Source organism: Cuculus canorus, chromosome 16 (assembly GCF_017976375.1).
Source record: "Cuculus canorus isolate bCucCan1 chromosome 16, bCucCan1.pri, whole genome shotgun sequence".
In the NCBI taxonomy this organism is placed as follows: domain Eukaryota; kingdom Metazoa; phylum Chordata; class Aves; order Cuculiformes; family Cuculidae; genus Cuculus; species Cuculus canorus.
The window spans coordinates 2,403,138-2,425,427 of NC_071416.1; the positions used below are offsets into that span (position 1 = coordinate 2,403,138).

Here is a 22,290-nt window from a genome sequence, read left to right on the forward strand (position 1 = left end):
GCACCTTCCATATGAGGACAGGTTGAGAGGGTTGGGGTTGTTCAGCCTGGAGAAGAGAACACTCTGGGGGGACCTTAGAGCAGCTTCCAGTCCTGAAAGGGGCTCCAGGAAAGCTGGAGAGGTGCTCTGGATCAGGGAGTACAGGAACAGGACAAGGGGGAATGGTTTTTAACTGAAAGAGTGGAGATTGAGATGAGATGTTAGGAAGAAATGTTTTCCTGTGAGGGTGGGGAGGCCCTGGCCCAGGCTGCCCAGAGCAGTGGTGGCTGCCCCATCCCTGGAGGTGTTCCAGGCCAGGCTGGATGGCGCTTGGAGCAACCAGGTCCAGTCGGAGGTGTCCCTGCCCACGGCAAGGGGTTGGAACTGGATGGGCTTTGAGGTCCTTTCCAGCCCAAACCATTCTGACATTCTATGATTCAAGCCAAGCAAGGACGTGGTAGTTCTGCATGTGCTTCTCAGAAGCTGCCACCAGGGCTCACAGTGCAGCTGTGCACAGAGTTGCCCACAAACATCTCCTGCGGGCTCCCTTCTCACTAGCCCATGGAAGCAGCTGCTGAAGCACCTCTGCACCTGGCACGTGTACCATGGTGCTGCGCAGCCAGGCAGAGCACTCTAAGCCATGCCAGCAGGTTAGGAGGCAGCACAGAGTCTTCAGAACCACCTTACCTCATCAATGGTCCACTTGGCCACTGTAGTTGCTGTGATGCCAGCCACTCCCGGCAAGAGTTTGCAGTGCTGCTCCCAGCAGAGTGACAGGGAGCGGTCAGGGTGGGCCGACAGGGCAGACATGAAGAGCGACTGGTGCATATTGTCTGAAGAAATAGCTGTCAAGAAGAACGCAAGATGTGATACAAGGTCGAAGGATGAGAAGATCCCACCCCATCCTACAAGCTTTGGGGAGGGCCTTGTCCAGGGGAGGGCCCAGGGCTGGCAGCAGATGGTCTCATGGGTTCAAGTATCAAGTGCTAGTGGTTTTCCCTTGAATCAACAGGATATCAGTGTATCCAGTTTGGTGGGATTGAGGGTGGCAGGGAAAGAAGTGTAGAGGCAACCTCAGCTTTCCCTTGTTCTCACCACCTTCAATCCTTTGTTTTCCATACTAAATCTAGATTTCAATGTCAAATTTTACCTGCCATCCCATATCATTCAGTTCATATCACGTTTTTAACAAAGCTTTTCCCTTGCTCTCTGCTCCAAGGAGTCAAGGATGGCTCCCAGGAAATCCTCTTCATTCACCCCGAGCGCTGGGGTAGGCAGCAGGACAGCACATGGTAAAATGGAAGAAATGTCAGTCATCACAACTAAATGCTAAGCAAACCATTCAGCATCAGCTTCTGTGCTGAAGCAATAATAATTCGGCACTTCCCAACCACATAGATGGTTTGGGGGATGGCAGCCACAAGGTGAAGCATTCCTGTCTGAAAAGCGGCATGGAAAATGCACTGCCATGAAGAGACGATCCCAGTTCCCTGCACTAAAGCACTCACAGATTCACAGACATAGAATCATAAAATGTTTTGGGTTGGAATGGACCTTAAAGATCATCTATTTCCACCCCCCGCCCTGCCATGGGCAGGACCACCTCCCACTGGATCCGGTTGCTCCAAGCCCCATCCAACCTGGCCTGGAACACCTCCAGGGATGGGGCAGCCACCACTGCTCTGGGCAACCTGGGCCAGGGCCTCCCCACCCTCATCATGAAAAATTTCTCCCCAATGTCTAAACTAAATCTTCCTTCTTCCAATTCTAAGCCATTCTCCCTTCTCCTGTCACTCCAGGCTCTTGTAAAAAGCGCTTCCCAGCTTTCCCGGAGCCCCCTTCAGTACTGAAAGCTGCTCTAAGGTCTCCCCGGAGCCTTCTCTTCTCCAGGCTGAGCAAACCCAACTCTCTCAGCCTGTTCTCATAGCAGAGGTACTCCAGGCCCTTGAGTCATCTTCATGGCCTCCTCTGGACCCGTTTCAACAGTTTCATATCCTTCTCATGTTGGGGACTCCAAAACTGGACATAATACATAAACCGAGACACATGAGGAGGGACCCAACAGAGCTGTGGTAAGAGGCAGGGAAGTTCCTTGTCAGATGGTTGACCACAAGCTCCCCACTGGAGCTCACCTGAGTGAGCTACGGAGACCTGCCTCCGACAGCCACCACCCCAGCTCCTCCAGCCCTGTCCCTGTGATGAAATGGCAGCAGAGGACAGCACTTACTCTGGAAGTCTTCCTGCTGGATCTTCCGGTACTTTGGAGGTCGCCCTCTAAAGAGATAGGAAGACTGATTTCCAACTAGGTTGGGACTGGCCCAAGGGCCCTCCTCCACACCACACGGAGCAATGCCTCAGCAGTGGGAGCAAAGATGACCTCTCAGACCCAAGGGGTTGACAGCTAAAGATACAAAACGTGTGAAGAAAAACCAAGAGAGGTACCCAACGGAGCTGGAAGGACAACACCAGCTGCCAGCAAACATGCTCCCCTGTGGTCCAGGGGCCTTTCCAGCTTGGCAATCCCTCCCCAGCGTGGCAACTGCAGCACAGGGGCCCTGCACTGCAGCACGGGGCTCAGCAGACTTGTCCCTACCTCCCATGGTGCCGAGATTTCTTTCGCTGAGGGAAGCCTATGAGGTTCCTCTTGCGAGTTGAGGCCTCGGTGTCGGACAAGTCTGCCTTAAGCCTGCCCTGGTTCTTCTCTGCCAGCGGGCACCCTGAGAGGCAGTAATGGGCTGTGAATCTCCCAGTGACGTGTCCTGAGCCGTCGCAACCCGGCGTCGGGCACTTCCTAGGGAACAGAGGGGAAGCAAGTGTTGGACCTGGCTCAGAGCAGCACGGGGGATGAGCCAGCAGGGCCAGCCCTCCACTCCCAGGCACGGAAGCCAAAGCCCTGACCACAGAAAGCAAAGACAAGACATACTGAACAAAGAGGCAAAAGAAGGTTGTGGTGAGGTGGGTGCTGGTCTCATTTCCCAAGGAACAAGGGATAGGATGAATGGAAATGGCCTCAAGTTGTGCCGGGGAAGTTTAGATAGGATATTAGGAAACATTTCTTCACTGACAGAGTGGTGAAGCACTGGCAGAGGCTGCCCAGGGCAGTGGTGGAATCTCCATCCCTGGAGAGGTTCAAAAACCATGTGTCCGTGGCACCTGGGGCCATGGTATAGCTGGCACGGTGGGGCTGGGCTGACTGTTGGAGTGGATGAGCTGACAGGTCTTTTCCAACCTTAATGATTCCATGATTCTATGACATTCCAGGGGTGAAGGTGCTGGGTGCACAGGCAGGGCACTGCCAGTCCCCCCAGGTACAGCCACCCATCCCACCTTCTCTGCTGCTGTCACAGCCACCCTGTGCAAGTCACGACAGTGCTGAACAAGCGGGTGACTGGGGTTCAGAGTCTCCGTCTTCCCTTCCTTGCCCCCACAGGCATCTGGCCTAGGCTGAGTGAGGAGGATGCAACTGTCATGAGTGGGACCAGTAGAAAACACCCCTGGGAGGCAGATCTGCCCTCCCCATTTTCATGGATTCTCCACCATACTGACTCGTTTTGATACCAGCCTGCCGTGCTGGGGTTGGCACTACACTGTGCCCTGTTTCCCCTGGAAAAGGTCACACAAGGGACTGACTGAGCCACGGGGGACGCACTGCTCCTTGTCAGGACTTCCCAGCTCATGACCTCACACTGAAACGCATCCCTGAGGGGAAGGAGGAACACCATCCTTGAAGCTGGTATCAGCTAACAGCATCTCAGGGGCACCGCCCCTAGGTAGCCCATATGTTGCCACAGATATATGGGCACGTAGGGCAACCCAAGGGGCTCTGGGTGCCACAGGACAGGCACAGAGTAAGAGCTCACAGGAGCTGCTCTTGCTGCAGGCACCAGGCTGTGTTAGGACCTCGCTTGGGGAGAGTGAGGGGGCAGAGCCGGGCATGGGGTGGGTGCAGGGAAGGGTTGAGTGGCGGTGGAGGTGGTGGGTGCAAAGGAAGGGCCAGTGTGGGCCAGGAGGGAAGCTGTGCCCCTCTGCGCTGTGCTGGGGAGCTCACCTGTGGTGAAAGCTGTACTTGGAGCTTTTGTTGTGAGGGATGCTCTTGCAGCCCAGGGTTGGGCAGCCCCCGTGGGCAGAGGAGGCTGGTTCCTTTGGCCCTAGACCAGGAGGAGAAACAGGAGAGAGATTGTCATAGCTGTGGCCCCAGGCAGAGCCAGGGCTCCGGGCTCCCTGCTTGTGCCCACCAAGGAAGACTTTTCCACTGACAGCCCTATGAAAAAGCCCTTCCTCCCCACCCATCTCCGGCCAGCACCTGCCCTCCTGATTCTGAGCATGGGTAGCGGTGGTGACAGTGGGAATGTGGGATGCTTTGGCCCTGGGATAAGGGCCTGACCCAGGCACGAGACTCACTGAGAGGAGGCTGCAGTGGGTGTCCAGTTTTTGAGCACCAGCCTATGGGGTGGATGTCTGGATGATCTGCATCAATCCAGAAGTCATAGACGTGGCTCCAGCCATCAAAATGGATCTGGGGAGACAAGTAGAGAAGTTGCCTTTAAACTTCAGGGCACCTCCATGAGGAGCTCTGGAGCCCTCTAAGCTGCCAGCAAGCAGTAGGGTAGAGCTGAACTGCAGCACAAAGCTCTGCTCCATTCCTGGGACCTGGCACTGGGATCTGCCCTCCTCCACACAGTGTGCTTCCACAGATCTCCACACATTTTGCAAAAGGGCAGGAGCAAGGCAGCACAGTGCCTGGACACAGGCTCAGCACCACGTCTCAGCACCCACCTTTATCCTGTAATCTTCCACGTCCTCCACACTGGCCACTCGGATGAAGGAAGGAGTCCTCCTGTCCACTGCTTCCAGCTTCATGTTGACCAGGAAGCCGTGGGGCGGACGCTGGGGCCAGGAAAAGCCCAGGTCAGTGCAGAGCAGGGCTGGGCTTCAGGCTCCCACACCCCTCAAGAGCTTCCCCAGCACCATGTGCTCCTCGAGCCCAGATCCCATCCCTGGCCTGTCTGGGTAAAACCATCCCAGCAAACAGCAGCGACAGGAGAGAGTGGGGATGGGCCTCCTGGATCTGAGCTGTGTTTTAAGAAGATGGGAGACCTCTGCCCAAGGGAAAAATGCCTCAAAGAGAGATATTTTGGGGATCTATACTGCAGCCACACTTGGTTGGACAAAGCTGCTGCTGCAGATGGAGACAACAACTATCCAGCAAGCCTAAATGATTTCCCATCTCCCACCTCCTGCCTAGCCGAGAGGATGGGTCAAACTTTCCATTTTTTCCAGTTTTGAATTCTTTGCCCAGGATGGCCCTGAGTTCTCAATCTTGGGTGTAGATGCAAACCCCAGGCTTGTGGCAGGAGCATCCTGAACTTCATTTGACTTCTCATAAAGGCAGAGGGCTGACAATGGAGAACCCTCAAATTCCTGCCCAGGACAGCAAAGCAGATGAGAGGCACTCACCACTTTAAAGGCCCAAGCTGGGACAGCAGATGCTCCAGTTTCTTTTAAGTACTTCTCCCAGGTGAAGTTGTCGGGGTCAGGATAATCTAGAGGGGAGAAGATGCTGAAGGTGAGATATGGCTGCAGGAAGATGGCAAGTACCTCAAAATGTCATAGAATCATGAACATTGGAAAAGACCTCTAAGTTCATCCAGTCCAACCATCAGCTCCACCCCACCGTGCCTGCTAAACCATGTCTCCAGGTGCCATGGCCACATGGCTTTTGAACACCTCCTGCCTTGCCCTACTGCCTTGAAGGACCCAGCTGAGAGACATCAAGAAGTGCTACTACACAAGGAAGTACAAGGAAGCAGAAACATCTAGGTCAGCATAGACATCTTCGGTCCTCTTCGTCAGTCAGCCCAACACAACCACCATGCTGCACCAAACAAGTGTGCAGGAGCGTCGGCAGAAGCGTGCCAGCTCCTTGGCCATGGCCTCACTGAAGGAAAGGCCACTGCCTGGCCCTTCAGAAAAGCAAGGGTCATGGGGTTTGGATGCCCAAGCTCCATGTGCCACGCTGGGAAGTCTGTTCCCAAGGGATGCACCAGTGTAGGCAGCGCTCCCGGGCCGCTGACTCACCTTGGGGAGGTGTGAGGGGTTTGCCGTGCTCCTGACACCAGCCAACAGGGTGGATGTATGGGCTGCTGGGGTCGCACCTGGAAAACACACCCAAACTCTTACACAGGGCTGAGATATCCGGCTTGTCACCACCAGACACACGACAGCTGAGGTCTTCTACAGAACCCTTGTGACCCAGGGAAGGCAAAGCAAGGGCTGGAGCAGGGGGATTCCAGTTCCAAGGGGCAAGACACGGGTGCAAGCCCTGCTGCAGAACTGCCCAGGGAATAGCAACTCTTCTGCGACCAGGGAGAAGCAGCTCAGAGCAGCGAGACCTGAGCAAGGGAGGTGGCTCACGTCCTGGTCACAGCTTCCAGCAGGTCACAGCAAACTCAGGTGCTGCTGCCCCACAGGTCTGCCCTTCCCTGGGACAGAGCCAGCAGCTGCCCAACACCAGAGGGAGGAACAGCTGTGGGCAGAAACTGCTGCAACCCAGCAGGTCTTTGGGGCAAGGAGTGAGAAAAGGTTCAAGAGCTCCGGCTACAGAGGAAACAAGAGTTGCTCTCAGGACCCTGGTTGTGCCAATTGGCCCTTTTAATTAGCCTTAACCAGCCTCAGCTGGGAGAGCTCCCCACTCTGTTCACAATCCCCTGCCTGCAGTCCCAGGAGCTCCTTTGGAGACCAGACTATCAGTCTCTGCACTGCAGGTGGCCCTCTCTGCAAACTGGGTTTCAGGTGAGCCCACAACATGCAATCACGTCTGTCTTTGCCCCACTTTAACTCCAGGACCATAGCAATGTCCCAGGAGTTGACACGGAACAAGTAAAAGTTTATCCTCCAGCATAGAGGCGTGACACTGCCTCCCTGGACCACCAGTGGCCTGTCTACAGCAGCATGCTGGGATTGTCCCACACTTTCTCAAGCATCCCATCACTCTTGTTCAAGCAGTGGCAGGGTGTCCCCCCCCGGCACAGGAGCTCCTCTGCACTTACCAGTAGTCATAAGTATCATCCCAGTTGTCGAAGTGCACCAAAAACCGATTGTCCACCACGTCAGTCACTGTGGCAACACAGATCAGGGAAGGATTCATGCGGTCCACAGCTTCAAGCTTCATGCCCACCTCGAAGCCTGGGGAAGCCTCATGCTGGGAGGAGAGATGGGCAGGTTTCCATCAGAGCTGCGGTCCTCCTCACCACTTTCCTTGCCTGCCCAAACCCTTGTAAAACCAGATCTTCCCTAATCTCCAGGCAGGGTCAGGACCATCCAGGATCCCAGAAAGGCAGTGCCCTGCTGTGCATACCAGAAAAGAGGCAGAGGGTAACATGCACAGCCTGGCCACGCAAAGAAAGAGGAAAATAAATCTTCAGGCCCTCAGGATCTTCTAGAAGTAGTAATCTCTAAGAGAAAAACTGCTGCCAGCTCACACTGATTCGGATGTCACAAAAAAACCTTGTTCGAGGTCACAGTCCTTTAGTATTTGCAGCAACCAATGCCCAAGGCTTGGCAAGAGAAGCTGGGATGGCTTCACCCTACCTTGCCTTTATTTCTTGGATCCAAAATCTGTGCAAAATACTGCGTTATACACACCGGTGGAATTGCTACAGCAATGAACAGGAGGGCTTTAGACACAATAAATAACTTGGAGAGGCTGATTTATTAGCAGGTTGAGTTTCCTCTGTAGCTGACAAAGAAACCCTCAGCATTCTCACTCTGCTATATTGCCACTTCCCTTACCACATGAAAAATACAGGTAGAGACAGAAGCAAGCAAGATACAACCAGAGACAAAAGAATTATACTTATGAAGCATAAACAGAGGGGGATTGGCAAAGTAATTGATGAGAGTAGCAGTTACTTCTCCTCCCCAATACTTTTACAACAGATTTAACCATCCACAAGACCTGGATGAAACAGTGAATCAGACCAACCCCAATTTTGAGACCACCAAACCATTGCCCAACCTACAGAACTTCAGCAGCAAAGTTGACCCCATTTCAAGAAGCAATGCTAGCAGCATGCACTCCTGGCCCTCCGCGCTGGGGTCTGGAGAAGTGTGGGGTGGACAGAGAAAAGCCCCACAGTGGTGGAGCTGTTCTGCTCACGCCTGAAGAAGTCACACCTGAACCTGCAGGATCTGTCAGGATGGAGAAGCTGCTACTCACAGTGTTTCGGACCATGAAGAGGTACTTAGGAGCTGCCTGAGCCTTTGTTATTTTCAGGTAGTTTGTCCAGCTGAATTCTTCTTCCTTGTAACCTACAACCCCTCAGGAAGAGAAATGAGAACAGTAAGTTCATAGAGAGCAACTGGGAGGTCATGAGGCTGAGCCTGGCCATCCCAAATAGCCCTCACCCTGCCAGGCATGTCCTGCTGTGGGCGGACAGGGTCTACAGTGGCCCTGGGAAACACAAAGCCCATGACTTAGGGCCAGTGGTTGGTTTTGAAGCCGTGCGAGGGCTGGAGCATCTCCTGTATGAGGACAGGCTCAGAGTTAGGGTTGTTCAGCTTGGAGAAGAGAAAGCTGCATGGAGATCTTAGAGCAGCTTCCAGTTCTGAAAGGGGCTCCAGGAAAGCTGGGGAGTGGTTCTGGATCAGGGAGTGCATGGATGGGACGAGGTGAATGGTTTGAAGCTGAAACAAGTGAATTTGAGATTGAGATGTGATCTTAGGAAGAAATGTTTTGCTGTGAGGGTGGGGAGGCCCTGGCCCAGGTTGCCCAGAGCAGTGGTGGCTGCCCCATCCCTGGAGGTGTTCCAGGCCGGGTTGGATGGGGCTTGGAGCAACTGGATCCAGAGGGAAGTGTCCCTGCCCATGGCAGGGAGCGGAACTGGATGGACTTTGAGGTCCCTTCCAGCCCAAACCATTTCATGATTCTATGACTCTATGAATGGAAATCCAGAGCTCAGCTTTTCCCTGGAAAGCATCAGTCCCACGTGCCCTGGGGCACAGCTGGTGGCTCCAGCCTGGGGACACCCAGGGTGACAGGGCTTTGCCTCAAAACAGGGGCAAGCAGAGATCTCTAGTGTGGTTGGTTCCTGAGACCTTGTCCTGTGGAACACCCCAGCACAGCGCCATGGAGCCATCATGGCCCCATCTTCAGCTCTGTTTGGGGACCCACTACGCACCCTCCTCTTTCAACAGGATCCGCCACTGGAGACATGCTAACTCCTTACCTTTCGGGGGCTGCAGTTTGTGCCCTGTCTCCTCAAACCAGCCAGCAGGGTGGATGTCAGGGGAGTCAGCATTCAGCCAGAAATCATGGCACTCGGAATAGCCATCAAAGTGGAGGCGCATCCGGTAACCACACACCTACCAGCAGGGAAAGGGAAGGACAATGGAATCCTTCTGTTTCTGGACAGGATTGCCTTGCACACACCTCCCCTCCCACACAGAATCTCAGCACAGCACTTAGGGACACCAAGAGTCAACCACAGGTCAGTGCCCGAATTGGGGGGCATGCATCAGTCCCAAGAGGTGTCCAACATGGAACAAGATAAGTGCAAGGCCACCACAAGCCACCCTAAGAAGGGAGCTGTGAGATGCCATGGTGGGGCACCTTGCTGGGTCCAGCAAGTGCAAGGATTCCTTTTTTTTTGCATCCAGGAGAGAGGCTGGTCCGGGGATTTTGGCTAAACACAGTGCTGCTTTGGTGAAATCACTGCAGCAGCAAGAAGAGCAGCCACTGCTGCATGGGTGACCTCCCTAACTGCCTGGGGAGCACAGCGATGCGAGGCTGGTTCAGTTGTCACATGGCTCAATGGAGAGCCCCACAGAAGGCCTCCATGTGATACCAGAAGTAGTTCCTGTTACAAAAAGTGGAATACATTGATTTAAGCTAAAGTAGAGTTAAGTTTCATCCGTGTAATGGTGTCCTCTGAAAGTCAGGCAGAACGTCCCTCTGAGAGCAGGGGTTCCTTCAGCCAGGGTTTTTCCAGACACTGTTCGCTCTTTGGGGATGAGAATGCCTTATGTTCAGGGGGATCTGTGCTGAACAGAGGGGGCTGCTTCTGGAATCCCCTCTGGTGGGAGTTTTCTCCCTATCCGACAGGCAAGGTCAGGCCGAGCTGGACCCCAGCTCCAAATGACAAGAGTTTTGACTGTTGCGAAGTTTCATAATGACATTGAAATTAGACCTTGGAAAGTTATAGAATATGCATAAGATTTCTGGGAAAATCTATGCATGTCCATGGAAGTGGGAAATCCTTTCTGTGCCAGCTCGTGTCTCGCTGCACACGATCGATGGGGATCACTCCTGGTGCTGCCCAGGGCTTATAAGGGGCGCTCGCCTTATAAAACTCCAAACTGGGTCTGAGAGAGATGATTTGCTGGCATTTTCAGTGTCACCTGGACACAAGGAAGAGCAATGGGATACCTCCATATCCTCCATCAGCTCAGCCCTGTCTGAGGGGCATCAGCTCGACAACAAGAAGTTGTGGCCATCACTGCAGTCTCTCCTCCTGTGGCCCTGCTGTGTCAGGGTGATGGAGAGAACAACCAGGCTCGGGCACCACGGATGCTCCACAGCACAGCTCCTGCCCTCGAACTGGAAGGAAAGTCCCTGTTTGCTTGACCGAGGTGCTTCCACGGGCCAACCTCCCCCCCCACAGAGCATCCCACCACATGAGGAGGAACAACAGAACACAGGAACTGAAGACGCCTCACCTCAGCCACCGTTAGGATGAAGTACATAGATGGGTGCTGTGGATCGATCCCCTCCAGCTTCATCCCCACTTTAAAGCCATTCTTGTGCTGGGAGGCTACTTGGTACTGAAAGCAAAAATTAAACCACAATGTAAAAACTAACAGGAATAGTTGAGTCTAGAACCACCCCAAGGAGCAACCATCAGGCAATGGGAGCTGCTGGGACCAGCAGTCTGTGGGCCACAGGTTATGGTGTCCAAGTTTTATTTATTTTCCTGGAGAAAGCCACATTCTTCCACCTCCTTGTGGGTTTGCGTCTCTTGGTACAGGCAGGACAAGGTGTCCTTGGACCCTTGGGAGAGTGGGACATGGGCCTGGCTCTTCTTGCACCCTGGCGAGGGTGCAGCACAACAACATGGCCTCAGGAGAACCCACACCTGGGTTTGAAGAAGGGCTGGAAAGGCTCCACCGCCCTGACAGAGCCACAGGGGTGACCTAGGCAAAGGTGGGGTGCTTGGGATGGGGGACAGCACCCTGCTGGGGAGCGGGACTCTGGGCAAATCAAAACTGGAGGCTGACCAGTCACCTCCGGGTAAAGATGGGAGCTTGCCTATTGATCAGAGCCCTGCAAAACAGGGAAGCAAGGAAGAGAGAAGGAGGAAGGGTGGGGAAAAAAAGGGAAAGAAAAGAGAAGATGAAAGAGGGAAAAAGACAGGAAAAACCCAACTCACATCCTGGAAGAGATCTAAAGGGGCAGCGACAGCTTTCTGCTCCTCCAAGTAGGACGCCCAAGACCAGCCTTCTTTCTTCTCCTCACTGGCACCTGAGCGCAGCACAAACGCACACACAAGAGGTGCTGCTGAGGGTCTGCTCCAGCCTTCTTGGAGTACCTGCCTGCCTCGGGGCAGTGCGGAGGGCAGGCGAGCGCGTGGGTCCTGCTGGGGCCACATCCCTCCCTCACGCACAGTCCTGCACCCCTGCAAAGCTCAGCACCATCCTACCTGAGCCTCTTCTCCAAGAGGCTCCCTCTCACCCAGGTCTCCATCACCCAAGTGTTCTCTGTTGCTCTACAACGCTCTCGTGGGACCTGAGGGACAAGGCACCCTGGATGAAGCATCAGGACACCTCTGCAACTAGTCCTCCTCCAGCCAGTACATCCACATGTATGGCCACAGTGCTGACGGATTCAGGACAGCCACCAGGATCCATCCAGTGATGCAGGAATTGCTCCGAGCTGCAAGGGGCTCCCCAAAAGTCAAATCAGTGGCACGCTCACCTCCTGCCTCCGCTCCAGAGGCACCAGCTCTGCTATCCTCTGCTCTGAGACAACCACCTGAGCCTCTACCTCGGCCCACTAGGGCCACCCTGATGACCTAAAGATGCATTTACCCTTATGGTAGCTATGAAAAGCCAGCATCATCTCTTCACAAGCAGGGAGGTGATCCTTCACGCCTTTGACCCCTCTAGAAAGACCAAAGGGCCTTGCTTGAGGAACACAACACACAGCTCAAGTCTCTTGCTCTCCAGACACTTTCTCTCCCTGCTTCACAGTGCCTGAAGGGTCTCCAGGAGCACCGAGTAACTCAGAGCCACGGCAGAGAGCCTTGGGTAGGGCAGGGCAGAAATGCAAGGGAAGCCAGGCCACCTCCTGACTCCCTTGGCCTTAGGAGAAGGGGAGATGATAAAACCAGGAACTTGCAGAAGAAATTAAAGCTGAGCTTCAGTGAGCAAGGTTATTCAACTAGATGTGTTGTTAATACTTAAGAACACCTTTATTATTCCTCAGGACACACAAAAAGCGTGGCAGGCATGCTTGGGGAATCCCTGCGTACGAGCTCTGTGCTTCTGGAGAATGCAAATACACCTGGAGATAGAGCATACAACGACTCTGCTGCACTGGAGCACCTGGCTATGCATTTTGTTTCCTGCTGTCCTTCTAAAATAAGAGAAAATAAAATGCTGAAATAACAAAGCTCAGCACTGCTTACTTGTATGCAGCAGGGAAGGTTACATGCTTAGGGCTCAGATTGTAGAGGAAACGACCTGACAAATGAGTAAGAACCACAGAATTGCTTGGTTGGAAAAGACCCTAGAGATCATCGAGTCCAACCTGTCCACTACCAAATCAGACCCCTGAGCACCTCATCCACCTGTCTTTTAAACCACTCTAGGGATGGGGCCTCCACCACCTCCCTGTGCAGCCTCTGCCGGTGCTTGAGAACCCTTTCCATGGTGAAATTTTTCCTGATGTCCAATCTGAACCTGCCCTGGTGTAATCTGGGGCCACTCCCTCTCGTTTTATCACCTGTCACTTGGGAGAAGAGACCAGCACCCACCTCACTCTAACCTCCTTTTGGGCAGTTGTGGACGGTGATGAGGTCTCACCTCAGCCCCCTTTTTCTCCAGGCTGAACAACCCCAGGTCCTTCAGCCGCCTCTCATAAGGCTCCTTCCCCAGCTTTATCTGGGGAAGTTCCCCTTCTCTGAGACCCCTTTTTCACAGTGGGTAACTCAGTGTAACATCAGGCATTAACATCTGGCCCCTGCTGCTGTCTCTATGCTTGGCTATGGAGAGGAGTATGAAGTGGAACAGTTTCATTTTAAAACTACTTTGACCATGACCTTTTATTATTCAAAGACAAAAGGTTTCTCATAAATGGTTATATTCAGTATTTCTTCAAGTTTTCCTTCCCCTTCACCCCCATCCCACTTCAGGGAAAACCCCAACAAACAGACACTGCATTCCTCAGCTCCTCTTCTTTCCCTCTGTGTTGACATCTCTGCGTTGGAGATCTCCTCTGATATAGCCCAGGAACAGATCCCCATGAGATACGACAACCCTCAATTACTTGGCTTCAGCAGCATCAGACCTACAGGAGCAGCTCCCAAACTTGTGAGGTCCTCATCACTTGAGGGAAGTTCCCTGTAAGACTGTCCAAAGCTGAAGCAAAGCCCGGTAAGGCTTTGTTGTTGCTTGGGATAGTGCCTCTAGCATCAAACATAGCATCCATGAGCAAGTAATTAATTCAACTCCCAGGGGGGGAGCAAAAAGCACAGTACAGTACAGCCCAGTGCCGGAGGACAACAAAGCCGTATCTGTAAGGGTGCACCCATCCCATGGAGAGAAAGAGAGGAAAGGAGAGAAACGGAAAAGACAGAACAGGAGCAAGCACGCAGAGGAGCTCTCAAGCCTTCAGGAACGTGTACCAGTGTGTTGCACTGGGTGTTTGACTCTGCTGGAGCACCAAAATGCTGGCCTGACCCTGCAGCACGACCCCACAAGCTGTGGCAGAAGTGCTCACCCCATTGCCCACCTGGTCCCTCCATACCGTGCTGGTTCCCATTCCACGCATCAGGCTCTGGATTGCTGAAGGCAGAGTCTCCCACAGAGTTATTCTTCTCTTCCTGCTTTTCCTCCTAGACAAGAAGGCAGATAAAACAGAAGCCCATCATGCTGGAGGTCTGCACAGAGGTTTATTCTGTGTGTTGTACCCTCACACCGGTGCCGAGGGCCATACTGTGCCTCTGCAACATCCATGGACAAGTTACCCACTGCAGTCGTGGCTGCCCCATCGCTGGAGGTGTCCCTACCCCTGGCAGGGGGTGGGACTGGATGGGCTTTAAGATCCCTTCCAACCCAATTCATTCCATGATTTTATGATTTGACTGATGCTTGGCCTAGAAATGGGCAGCCAAGGCAATCTGATGACGGCAGCCTGAGGGGAATTTTAGTTCCAAGTGATAGCAATCACACCTAGAGTGGATCTGCTACAGTCAGGGCTGGCAAACAGAGCTTCTTTGCCTTGTCAAAGTCACTCTCCCTTCCTCAAGACTCACACCACGCACACAGACACACTCGTGACTTCACCACTTACTTTGCTGGCCAGGACTCATGAGAGCAGTTGCGAGCAGTCGATACCTACAGCTCACTCAGGACAAGCCTAGCAGTGCCCAAACTGAGGTTCTCGGCATGCCAAACAGCCAGCCAAGCGTCCAGAAACCCTGATGCTCCACACATTTAACATTAACACATTTTGGCATCAACAGACAACAAGTTACCCCTTCATTGTACAGTGGACACATCACTGAGAAGCACCGAGTGCCGCACACACCGGCAGCACTCGCAAGGGTGCCCCATGGCCCACCCTGACATCGGCACATGCACACTCGGAGCTCTCCCTGCCCTCTTCCTACCATTTGCTCAGATTCATATTCTTCCTCTGAAGGGCTCTGGTAGTCCTTCCTCTTTCGTTTCTTCACTGGCTTGAGGATTTCAGTGGCATTGGTGGTGCTGGCAGAGTTTTCTACAATGACGGACCTAGACAGGGGAAGGGAGAGTAAACCATGGTGGTATGTGGTGATGGCTGGGGTAGGGGAGCGGCTGCTGGAGAATCCCTGTCACCCCATTTCTTATTCCCACACCTCCCAAATAATATATGTCCACAAGTTGGCAAGAGGTTGGAACCATGGCACAGACCAGAATTACCCTCATATCCTTGGGTGTCAGAAGCCTGAACCCAAGGACAGATCAAACGTGATCTAGTTTTGTAGCAGGGCTCTAAGCTGCATCAGAGTACACAGAGATGCTGGAAAACCAGTCCCAGGAGTCATGCGTAAGCAGAGGAGCTGTAAAGGCTCTTGGGGCCCACGCCTCCAACTGCTGCTCATCCTGGAAGCACCCTCTGCAGCGGTCTCCTGCTGCAGCCCTGCTCTAGCGAGGCCACAAACTGGGCAGGAAAAAATCTGGCTCCTGTGCTTCCTGCTGCCCCCTGGGACAAGTCTTCATCCTCCCTCACTGCAGTCAAAGTACTTTGCCTACAGGAAAGAGGGAAACAAGTGGGATCCCCATCACCCACTGGAGACAGATGCACATGCTGAAGCGTGTGGACTAGGGGAGGGAGGGCAGATGGGTGGATGGTGATGGCTCTGCATGGAGCAGACTCAGAACAGAGTGGTTTGGGTTGGAAGGGGCCTTAAAGCCCATCCAGTTCCACACCCCTGCCATGGGCAGAGACACCTCCCACTGATCAGGGTGCTCAAAACCTCATCCACCCTGGCCTAGAACACCTCCCTTTACCTTTCTTTGAACTGCTGGTGACAGTGCTCACTGCAGAAGCCCCTGCCTTCCCGGGCTCCATCTGACACGTGTCTCCGGCCACAGGTATCACAGTGGCACACGGTTTCTGCTGTTGGCAACTTGGTCTGCTCTGGCACGTCTGAATCAGAGAGAAGAGGAGGAGTGAGGCACAAGGTGCAGTGAAGGAGGGCAGGAAGCAGGAAATGTTTGCCTTGCTCAGGCCCTGCTGGATGATGGTACCCACCCCAGAAAAGTCACCATGGTGCCCTTACCCTGAGCCACAGTAGGATTGTCCCTGCCGGTGGGTGTCACCTCTGAGTTCCCATCTTTCTCTGTGTGACCCTCCTTTACGGCTTCCACTGGAGGCATCTTATCAGTACTCACCACCTTCAGCGTCCCGTACTCATTTATTCGAAACTATGTCATTGAACCAAAAATCAAGGAAGAACAGTTAACAAGGAGAATAGAAATATAACTTGATAGCTAGCGTGAGCTCTGAGAAAGAGGGGGACATAGTTTGATCATTAGTGGGTCTAACAAGAGGACAGTTCTTCTGATGGTAGAGGCAAGCACAGCACTGAAGCCGCCTGTCCCACTGTCCTCCCTGCAGTCTGTGTCGGCCGCTGAGCATGCCAGGGCAAGACAGCAGCACAAGGGGTAGGGGGTAGCAGGACGATGTGGTGGTCCAGGGCATTGGTGGAGTCTCCATCCCTGGAGGGGTTCAAAAACCATGTAGCTGTGGCACTTGGTGACATGGTTTAGCAGGCACGGTGGGGTTGGGCTGATAGTTGGACTGGATGAGTTTAGAAATCTTTTTCAACTTTAATGATTCTGTTATTCTGCGTAGCAAGGGGTGCACCTAAAGGCACGTGCTGCCTGATGAGCACATGGTCACTGTTTCCAGGGTGAACGCAGGCGTTTGGTGAGAGCCAACTGCATGGCACAGCCTGGAAAGATGCCCTACACAGCAAGGAGCATCCCTCTGCCTCCTTGTGCAGGGCAGAGCTGCTGCAGCCTCCCTGGCACCACGTGTGGGCTCTCTCTTCTAAGCTTAGACAGAAGGGCAAGGAGCCATGGGGAGTGGTGGCTGGGGGCAAACACAATGGCCCAGGACTACACTTACCCGCAGATTACTTCCAGGCAAAGTAGCTACTCCATCTTTCCACTCCAGCACACGGACTGTGCTGCAGGTCTGCACCCCGCTGATCTGGGGGATGACGGTGGCCGTGATGGGCTCGCCCGCCGTGCCCCTCTCCGGCCTCTCGGCCCCTGCACTTCTCTGCGGCTCCCGGGAGAATCGCTGAATTTCTAAGGTGCTTGTGGGAAGGCTGATGGTAGTGGCATTTGCTTGAGAAAGGAAGAAAGGAAACAAACGACAAGAGGTATACACAGAACACTTAACTGAGACGAACAAGGCTCAGAGGCACCATGAAATGACAGAGAGGACACAGCCAGCCAGCTGAGAGCTCCGCAACATGGGCTAAAGCACCCACAAGCAGGCACAACCCAACACGACCCATTTGTGCTGAGGAGTGGCACCAACACTATCCACATTCAAGGGTTCCTACTTCAGTTTCCATGACCAGGATGCCCCGATGCTACCTCTCCCAGTGTGGTTTCATTTCAAAGGAACAGACTGTGCAGTCCACAGCATCTCCGCAATAGGAACTGAGGCACCAGGGGCAGGAAAAATTTGGTGAATTGCTTCTAAAGAAAAGCCTTAATCCCACCTAACACGCATCCATGCTTTGCTCGCACACCAGACATTGGTCAGCCAGGATGAAAATTGCTGTCCTGACTTGCAAGAAGGGCAAGAAGGATGACTCTGGTAGTTAAAGGCCTGTCTGTCTCACTTAAGTGCCTGGGGAAGGGTTTAGAGCACAAGCCTTGCGAGGGGCGGCTGAGGGCCGTGGGGCTGTTTAGCCTGAAGAAAAGAAGACTGAGGGGAGACCTCATCGTACTCTGCAGCTCCTGAAAGGAGGTTTTGGTGAGGTGGGGGTTGGTCCCTTCTCCCTAGCAGCCAGTGACGGGACGCAGGAAAATGGCCTCAAGGTGCTTCAGGGGAGATTTAGGTTGGACATTAGGAAGAATCCCTTCATGGAAAGGGTTGTCCAGCACCGGAAGAGGCTGCCCAGGGAGGTGGTTGAACCACCATCCCTGGAGAGGTTTGAATGATGAATAGATGTTGTATTTGGGGACATGGTCTGGTGGTGGACTTAGCTGGGCTGGATCAATGGTTAGACTCGATGATCTTAAAGGTCTTTTCCAACCAAAACCATTCTGTGGTAAAATGATGGAGAATGTTATTCTGGGAGTTAATAAAAACCACTTGAAAGACAATGCAGTCATTGTCGCAGCCAAAACAGGTTCATGAGGTCTTGCTCAACTAAATGTTGTTTTATGCAAAGGTCACCCATCGAGTTGGTGGTCAAGGCAAGTAGACGTGGGGCTTGGGGATTTAATCGAAGCTGTTGCTGCTGCCTCTCACAGAATCCTGATGGACAAAATGTCCAGCACACAGCCAGACTAGTCCATAATACACTGGGTAAGCAACTGGCTGATGAGTTGATCTCAAAGACTTACAGAAAATGGGGTCACACCAGGCAAGTGTCCAGGCACAGTACGGTTCCCCACGGCTCCATTTTGGGGCCAATGCTCTTTCATGTTTTTATGAATGAACTGGATGCAGGAGTTGAAGGCACATTGAGTAAGTTTGCCAATGACACTAAACTAGGAGAGGCTGTGGACTCCCTCAAGGGTAGTGAGGCCTTACAGAGAGATCTGGATAGACTGGAGAGCTGGGCAGTCACCAAGAGAATGAAATTTAACAAGAGCAAGTGCCACATTCTCCACCTGGAATGGGGTCATCCTGGTTATCCATACAAGCTTGGGGACAAGAGGCTGGAGAGTAGCCCCTCAGGAAGGGGTCTGGGATGATGGCAAGTTGAGCAGGAGCCAGCAGGGCACCCTGGCAGCCCAAAGGGCCGGCCATGCCCGGGGTGCATCAAGCACGGCACCGTGAGCCGCTTGAGGGAGGGGATTGTCCCACCCTGCACTGGTGCAGCCCCAGCGCCAGCACCGGGAGCAGCTCTGGGTGGAAGGAGGATATCGAACCGCCAGAACATGCCCAGGGCAGGCAACTCCAATGGGGAAGGGCCTCGGGGGCAGGACTTTCGAGGAGCAGACGAGATCGCTTGGCTTGTTCAGCTCGGAGAAGGCTGAGGGGTGCCCACATGGCAGCCTGCAGCTTCTTCAAGGGGAGGTGCCAATCCCTTCTCCCTGTGACCAGCGATGGGACACGGGGGATGGAATGAAGCCACACCAGCGGAAGGTCGGGTTGGACGTTAGGAAAAGGTTTTTCATGGAGAGAGTGGCTGTTTGCTGGAAGAGGCTCCCAGGGGAAGCGGTCATGGCACTGAGCCTGTCAGAGTTCACAGATTGTCTGGACAACACTCTGAAGTCATGCGGTTAATGTCAGGTGGTCCTGTGAGGAGCAGGGATTTGGACTCAATGATCCTTTTGGGCCCCTTCCAACCTGAGATATGATTCTATGATAATGCGGCAACCCAGGAGCCCACGTGTCCTTCAGAGCAGGCACCCAGCACACTGTGCTGCACTGGCACAAAGCCCTGGACATCAAAGCTTTGATTTAAAACTCCAGAGGTTTTAATTTGCCACAAATCATCCAAGTGATGTGGGATAGCCACAGAGAACCTCAAAGATGTCAACCAGCAGGAGGGCTTTGCCTCCCAAGGGTTGCACAGACAATCAAGGAGTGTGAGGTATCAGTGTAGGGGGAGAAGGCTGAGGAGGCACTGGTTAGAGAGGATGGTCCCGCATACCTGGTATGATGAAGGCAGTTGTTGGCAGATGGGTGCTCTGCACAGTGTTCTCGGTGGTGACCACGTGGACGCTGACCTCCCCTGTGGTATTCCCCTTCGTGGTCCTCACAATCTCCATCTCTGCTCTGCTTTCCATTGCCTCGCCTGGACACAGAGTGAGACACTGGAAAACAGCAAGAAAGAAATCAAGTTGGGTACAAGTATAAACATGACAAAGGGGTGAGAAAGAGACAGTGGAGGATGGTCCCTCCCTTTCCATCACCTCTCAGGAGAAACACCGGTAAGACTTGTTAAAGACTGATTGAAGCCCACAGAAAACAGCATGAAGGTTACAGCCAGTACAAACATGACCCAGCAAAGCCCCAGTTGTGAGATCTCAGCTCAGAGCCTGCCAGCACTGAAGATTTTTTCTTACCTGACACCACCATAAGATGGCACAATCACAGCAGGTCCACCACAAACTATAGCTGCTCCTGGCTCCCACAGAGGACTAAACTACTCTGATGCAGACTGGGACTGAGGGCTGGCAAATCCTACCCTGGAGAAGATAGAGGTCCCTGGAGTTCCCCTTCTGGTCCTCCTGTTGGCCACTCACCCTTGATCTTCTAACTGCCTGTAAAAGAGAATTTCACAGGTGACACAAGTTAACCAACATGGTGGCAGTGGGGAACAAGATTGATGAGAAACTCAACATGAGCTGGCAATGTGCTCTCATAGCCCAGAAGGCCAAACCTTGTCCTGGGCTGCATCAAAAGCAGCATGGCCAGCAGGGTGAGGGAGGGGATTCTGCCCCTCTGCTCTGCTCTTGTGAGACCCCACATCACCCCTGTGTCCAGTTCTGGAGTCCTCAATATAAGAAGGATATGGAGCTGTTGGGACGGGTCCAGAGGAGGCCACCAAGACGATCAGAGGGCTGGAGCAACTCTGTTATGAGGACAGGCTGAGAGAATTGGAGTTGAGCTGGAGAAGTAAAAGCTCCTTATAGCAACCTCCCAGTACCTGAAGCTACTACAAGAAAGTTGGGGAGGTATTTTTTACAAGGGTTTGTAGTGACAGGATGAGGGAGAATGGCTTTAAATCAGAGAGGAGAAGACTTAGACTAGAGTGGTTTGGATTGGAAGGGACAGCAAAGTCCATCCAGTTCCATGCCCCTGCCATAGGCAGGGACACCTCCCACTGGATCCATTGCTCAAAGAAGACATCGCTTCTCGGGGCAACCTGGGCCAGAGCTTCCCCACCCTCACAGCAAAACATTTCTTCATAAGACCTCATCTCAATCTCTTCTCTATCAGCTGAAAGCCATTCCCCCTCATCCTGTTCCTGCAATCCCTGATCCAGAGCCCTTCTCCAGCTTTCCTGGAGCCCCTTTCAGTCCTGGAAACTGCTCTAAGGTCTCCCCACAGCCTTCTCTTCTCCAGGCTGAACAACCCCAACTCTCTCAGCCTGTACTCGGATGGGAGGAGCTCCAGCTCTTGGATCATCTCCGTGGCTTCCTCTGGACTCGCTCCAACAGCTCCATGTCCTTCCTGTGCTCAGGACTCCAGAACTGGACACAGGACTCCAGGTGAAGTCTCACCAGAGCAGAGTAGAGGAGAGATGACATACAGCCATCTGTCCACAGTCAGGACCCACCAGCCTAGACAGCAAGATCTGATGGCTCTATCAATGTAAAATCTTCAAGTTTGGGAAGCCAAGTGCCCATCCAGAGAACAGGGTCTCTGCTTTGCCCCTCACGTGGCAGGGGAGGGCATCAATACGGAGCATGGGCTGAACACCCCCAGTGCCAGAGCGTGGCTGGGGAGCATTCCTCAGTGCACACACATACACAGGCAGAGGGAACTGGCCACAAACCACACATTTTATGGCAACTGGGCTGCACTGGTTCTGCTGGTCACAAGATCGTTATCTCCTCAAACAAGAAATGGTGGGTGCGGGCACAGCAGCACGCCGGACCAGTGACAAAGCCCCTCAGCCTCCTCTTCTCTACTGATCCACTGTTTGAAAAGAGGAGGGATGTGCTGTGTGCAACAGGCCATTGAGGGGCACGGAGTAGCTGCACAGCCCTATCAGCACTTTATAAAGCACATTGGTCAAAAGATGCACTTCTTTTCATCACAAATTTGGCTTAATATAACTATTTCAAACAATATTAACCTGCCTACTGACTCTATGGCTTCTCAGACTTTTAAATATTCTTGAAGTCTCCACTGGTACGTGCTGGGGGCCGCCCAGCAGGAATGCTAAGTCTTAGTGACAATGGCCCTGGGGCTCCTGGTGGGCTCCACAAGGTCCATGAGTTGTCAATGTGCTCTTGGCCAAGTGTCCTGCATCAGGACAAGGGTCCCAGCAGGCAGAGGGAGGGGATCTTTCCCCTCTGCTCACACCCCTGGAGTCCGGGGCCCAGCACAGGGCTCCCCAGGCCAGGAGAGACAGGGAGAGCCTGGAGAACCCAGCCAGGGGCGAATCCAGCTAATGGAGGGACTGGAGCATCTCTGGCAGGAGGAGAAGCTGAAAGCTGGGACTGCTCAGGGTGGAGAGAGCAGGCTCAGGGGGTCCCATCAGTGTGGGTCAATACCTGGAGGGAGGATGCAGGGACAAAGGCTGTGGGCACAAACCAAGAGACACGAGGGTCCTTCCAAACATCAGAAAACACTTTTCCACTGTCAGTGTGACCAAGCACTTGGGCAAGGTGGTTGTG

At 53.4% G+C, this 22,290-nt stretch overlaps 1 protein-coding gene across 11 annotated transcripts in view; it reads right to left on the reverse strand.

The window, feature by feature from the left end:
* Positions 1 to 22,290, reverse strand: part of L3MBTL1 (L3MBTL histone methyl-lysine binding protein 1) — a 38,409-nt gene that overhangs the window by 7,963 nt on the left and 8,156 nt on the right. For 2 of the 11 annotated variants that reach the window (XM_054081303.1, XM_054081304.1), the window contains exons 2-21: positions 20,130 to 20,205; positions 19,593 to 19,755; positions 16,874 to 17,097; positions 16,023 to 16,167; positions 15,751 to 15,889; positions 14,868 to 14,991; positions 13,988 to 14,090; positions 11,406 to 11,497; positions 10,696 to 10,800; positions 9,207 to 9,342; positions 8,198 to 8,298; positions 7,029 to 7,180; positions 6,058 to 6,134; positions 5,437 to 5,522; positions 4,756 to 4,866; positions 4,381 to 4,495; positions 4,028 to 4,127; positions 2,573 to 2,770; positions 2,207 to 2,253; positions 667 to 824 (exon numbers count right to left, since the gene is read on the reverse strand). In XM_054081303.1, coding sequence (XP_053937278.1) covers positions 667 to 824; positions 2,207 to 2,253; positions 2,573 to 2,770; positions 4,028 to 4,127; positions 4,381 to 4,495; positions 4,756 to 4,866; positions 5,437 to 5,522; positions 6,058 to 6,134; positions 7,029 to 7,180; positions 8,198 to 8,298; positions 9,207 to 9,342; positions 10,696 to 10,800; positions 11,406 to 11,497; positions 13,988 to 14,090; positions 14,868 to 14,991; positions 15,751 to 15,889; positions 16,023 to 16,167; positions 16,874 to 17,097; positions 19,593 to 19,728 — 2,349 coding nt within the window. In that variant the 5' untranslated portion in view covers positions 19,729 to 19,755; positions 20,130 to 20,205. Of the gene's footprint in view, positions 1 to 666; positions 825 to 1,129; positions 1,245 to 2,206; positions 2,381 to 2,572; positions 2,771 to 4,027; positions 4,128 to 4,380; positions 4,496 to 4,755; positions 4,867 to 5,436; positions 5,523 to 6,057; positions 6,135 to 7,028; positions 7,181 to 8,197; positions 8,299 to 9,206; positions 9,343 to 10,695; positions 10,801 to 11,405; positions 11,498 to 13,987; positions 14,091 to 14,867; positions 14,992 to 15,750; positions 15,890 to 16,022; positions 16,168 to 16,873; positions 17,098 to 19,592; positions 19,756 to 20,007; positions 20,206 to 22,290 lie in introns of those variants that run through there. The other 9 variants (XM_054081302.1, XM_054081301.1, XR_008452569.1 and 6 more) reach the window with 8 other exon arrangements.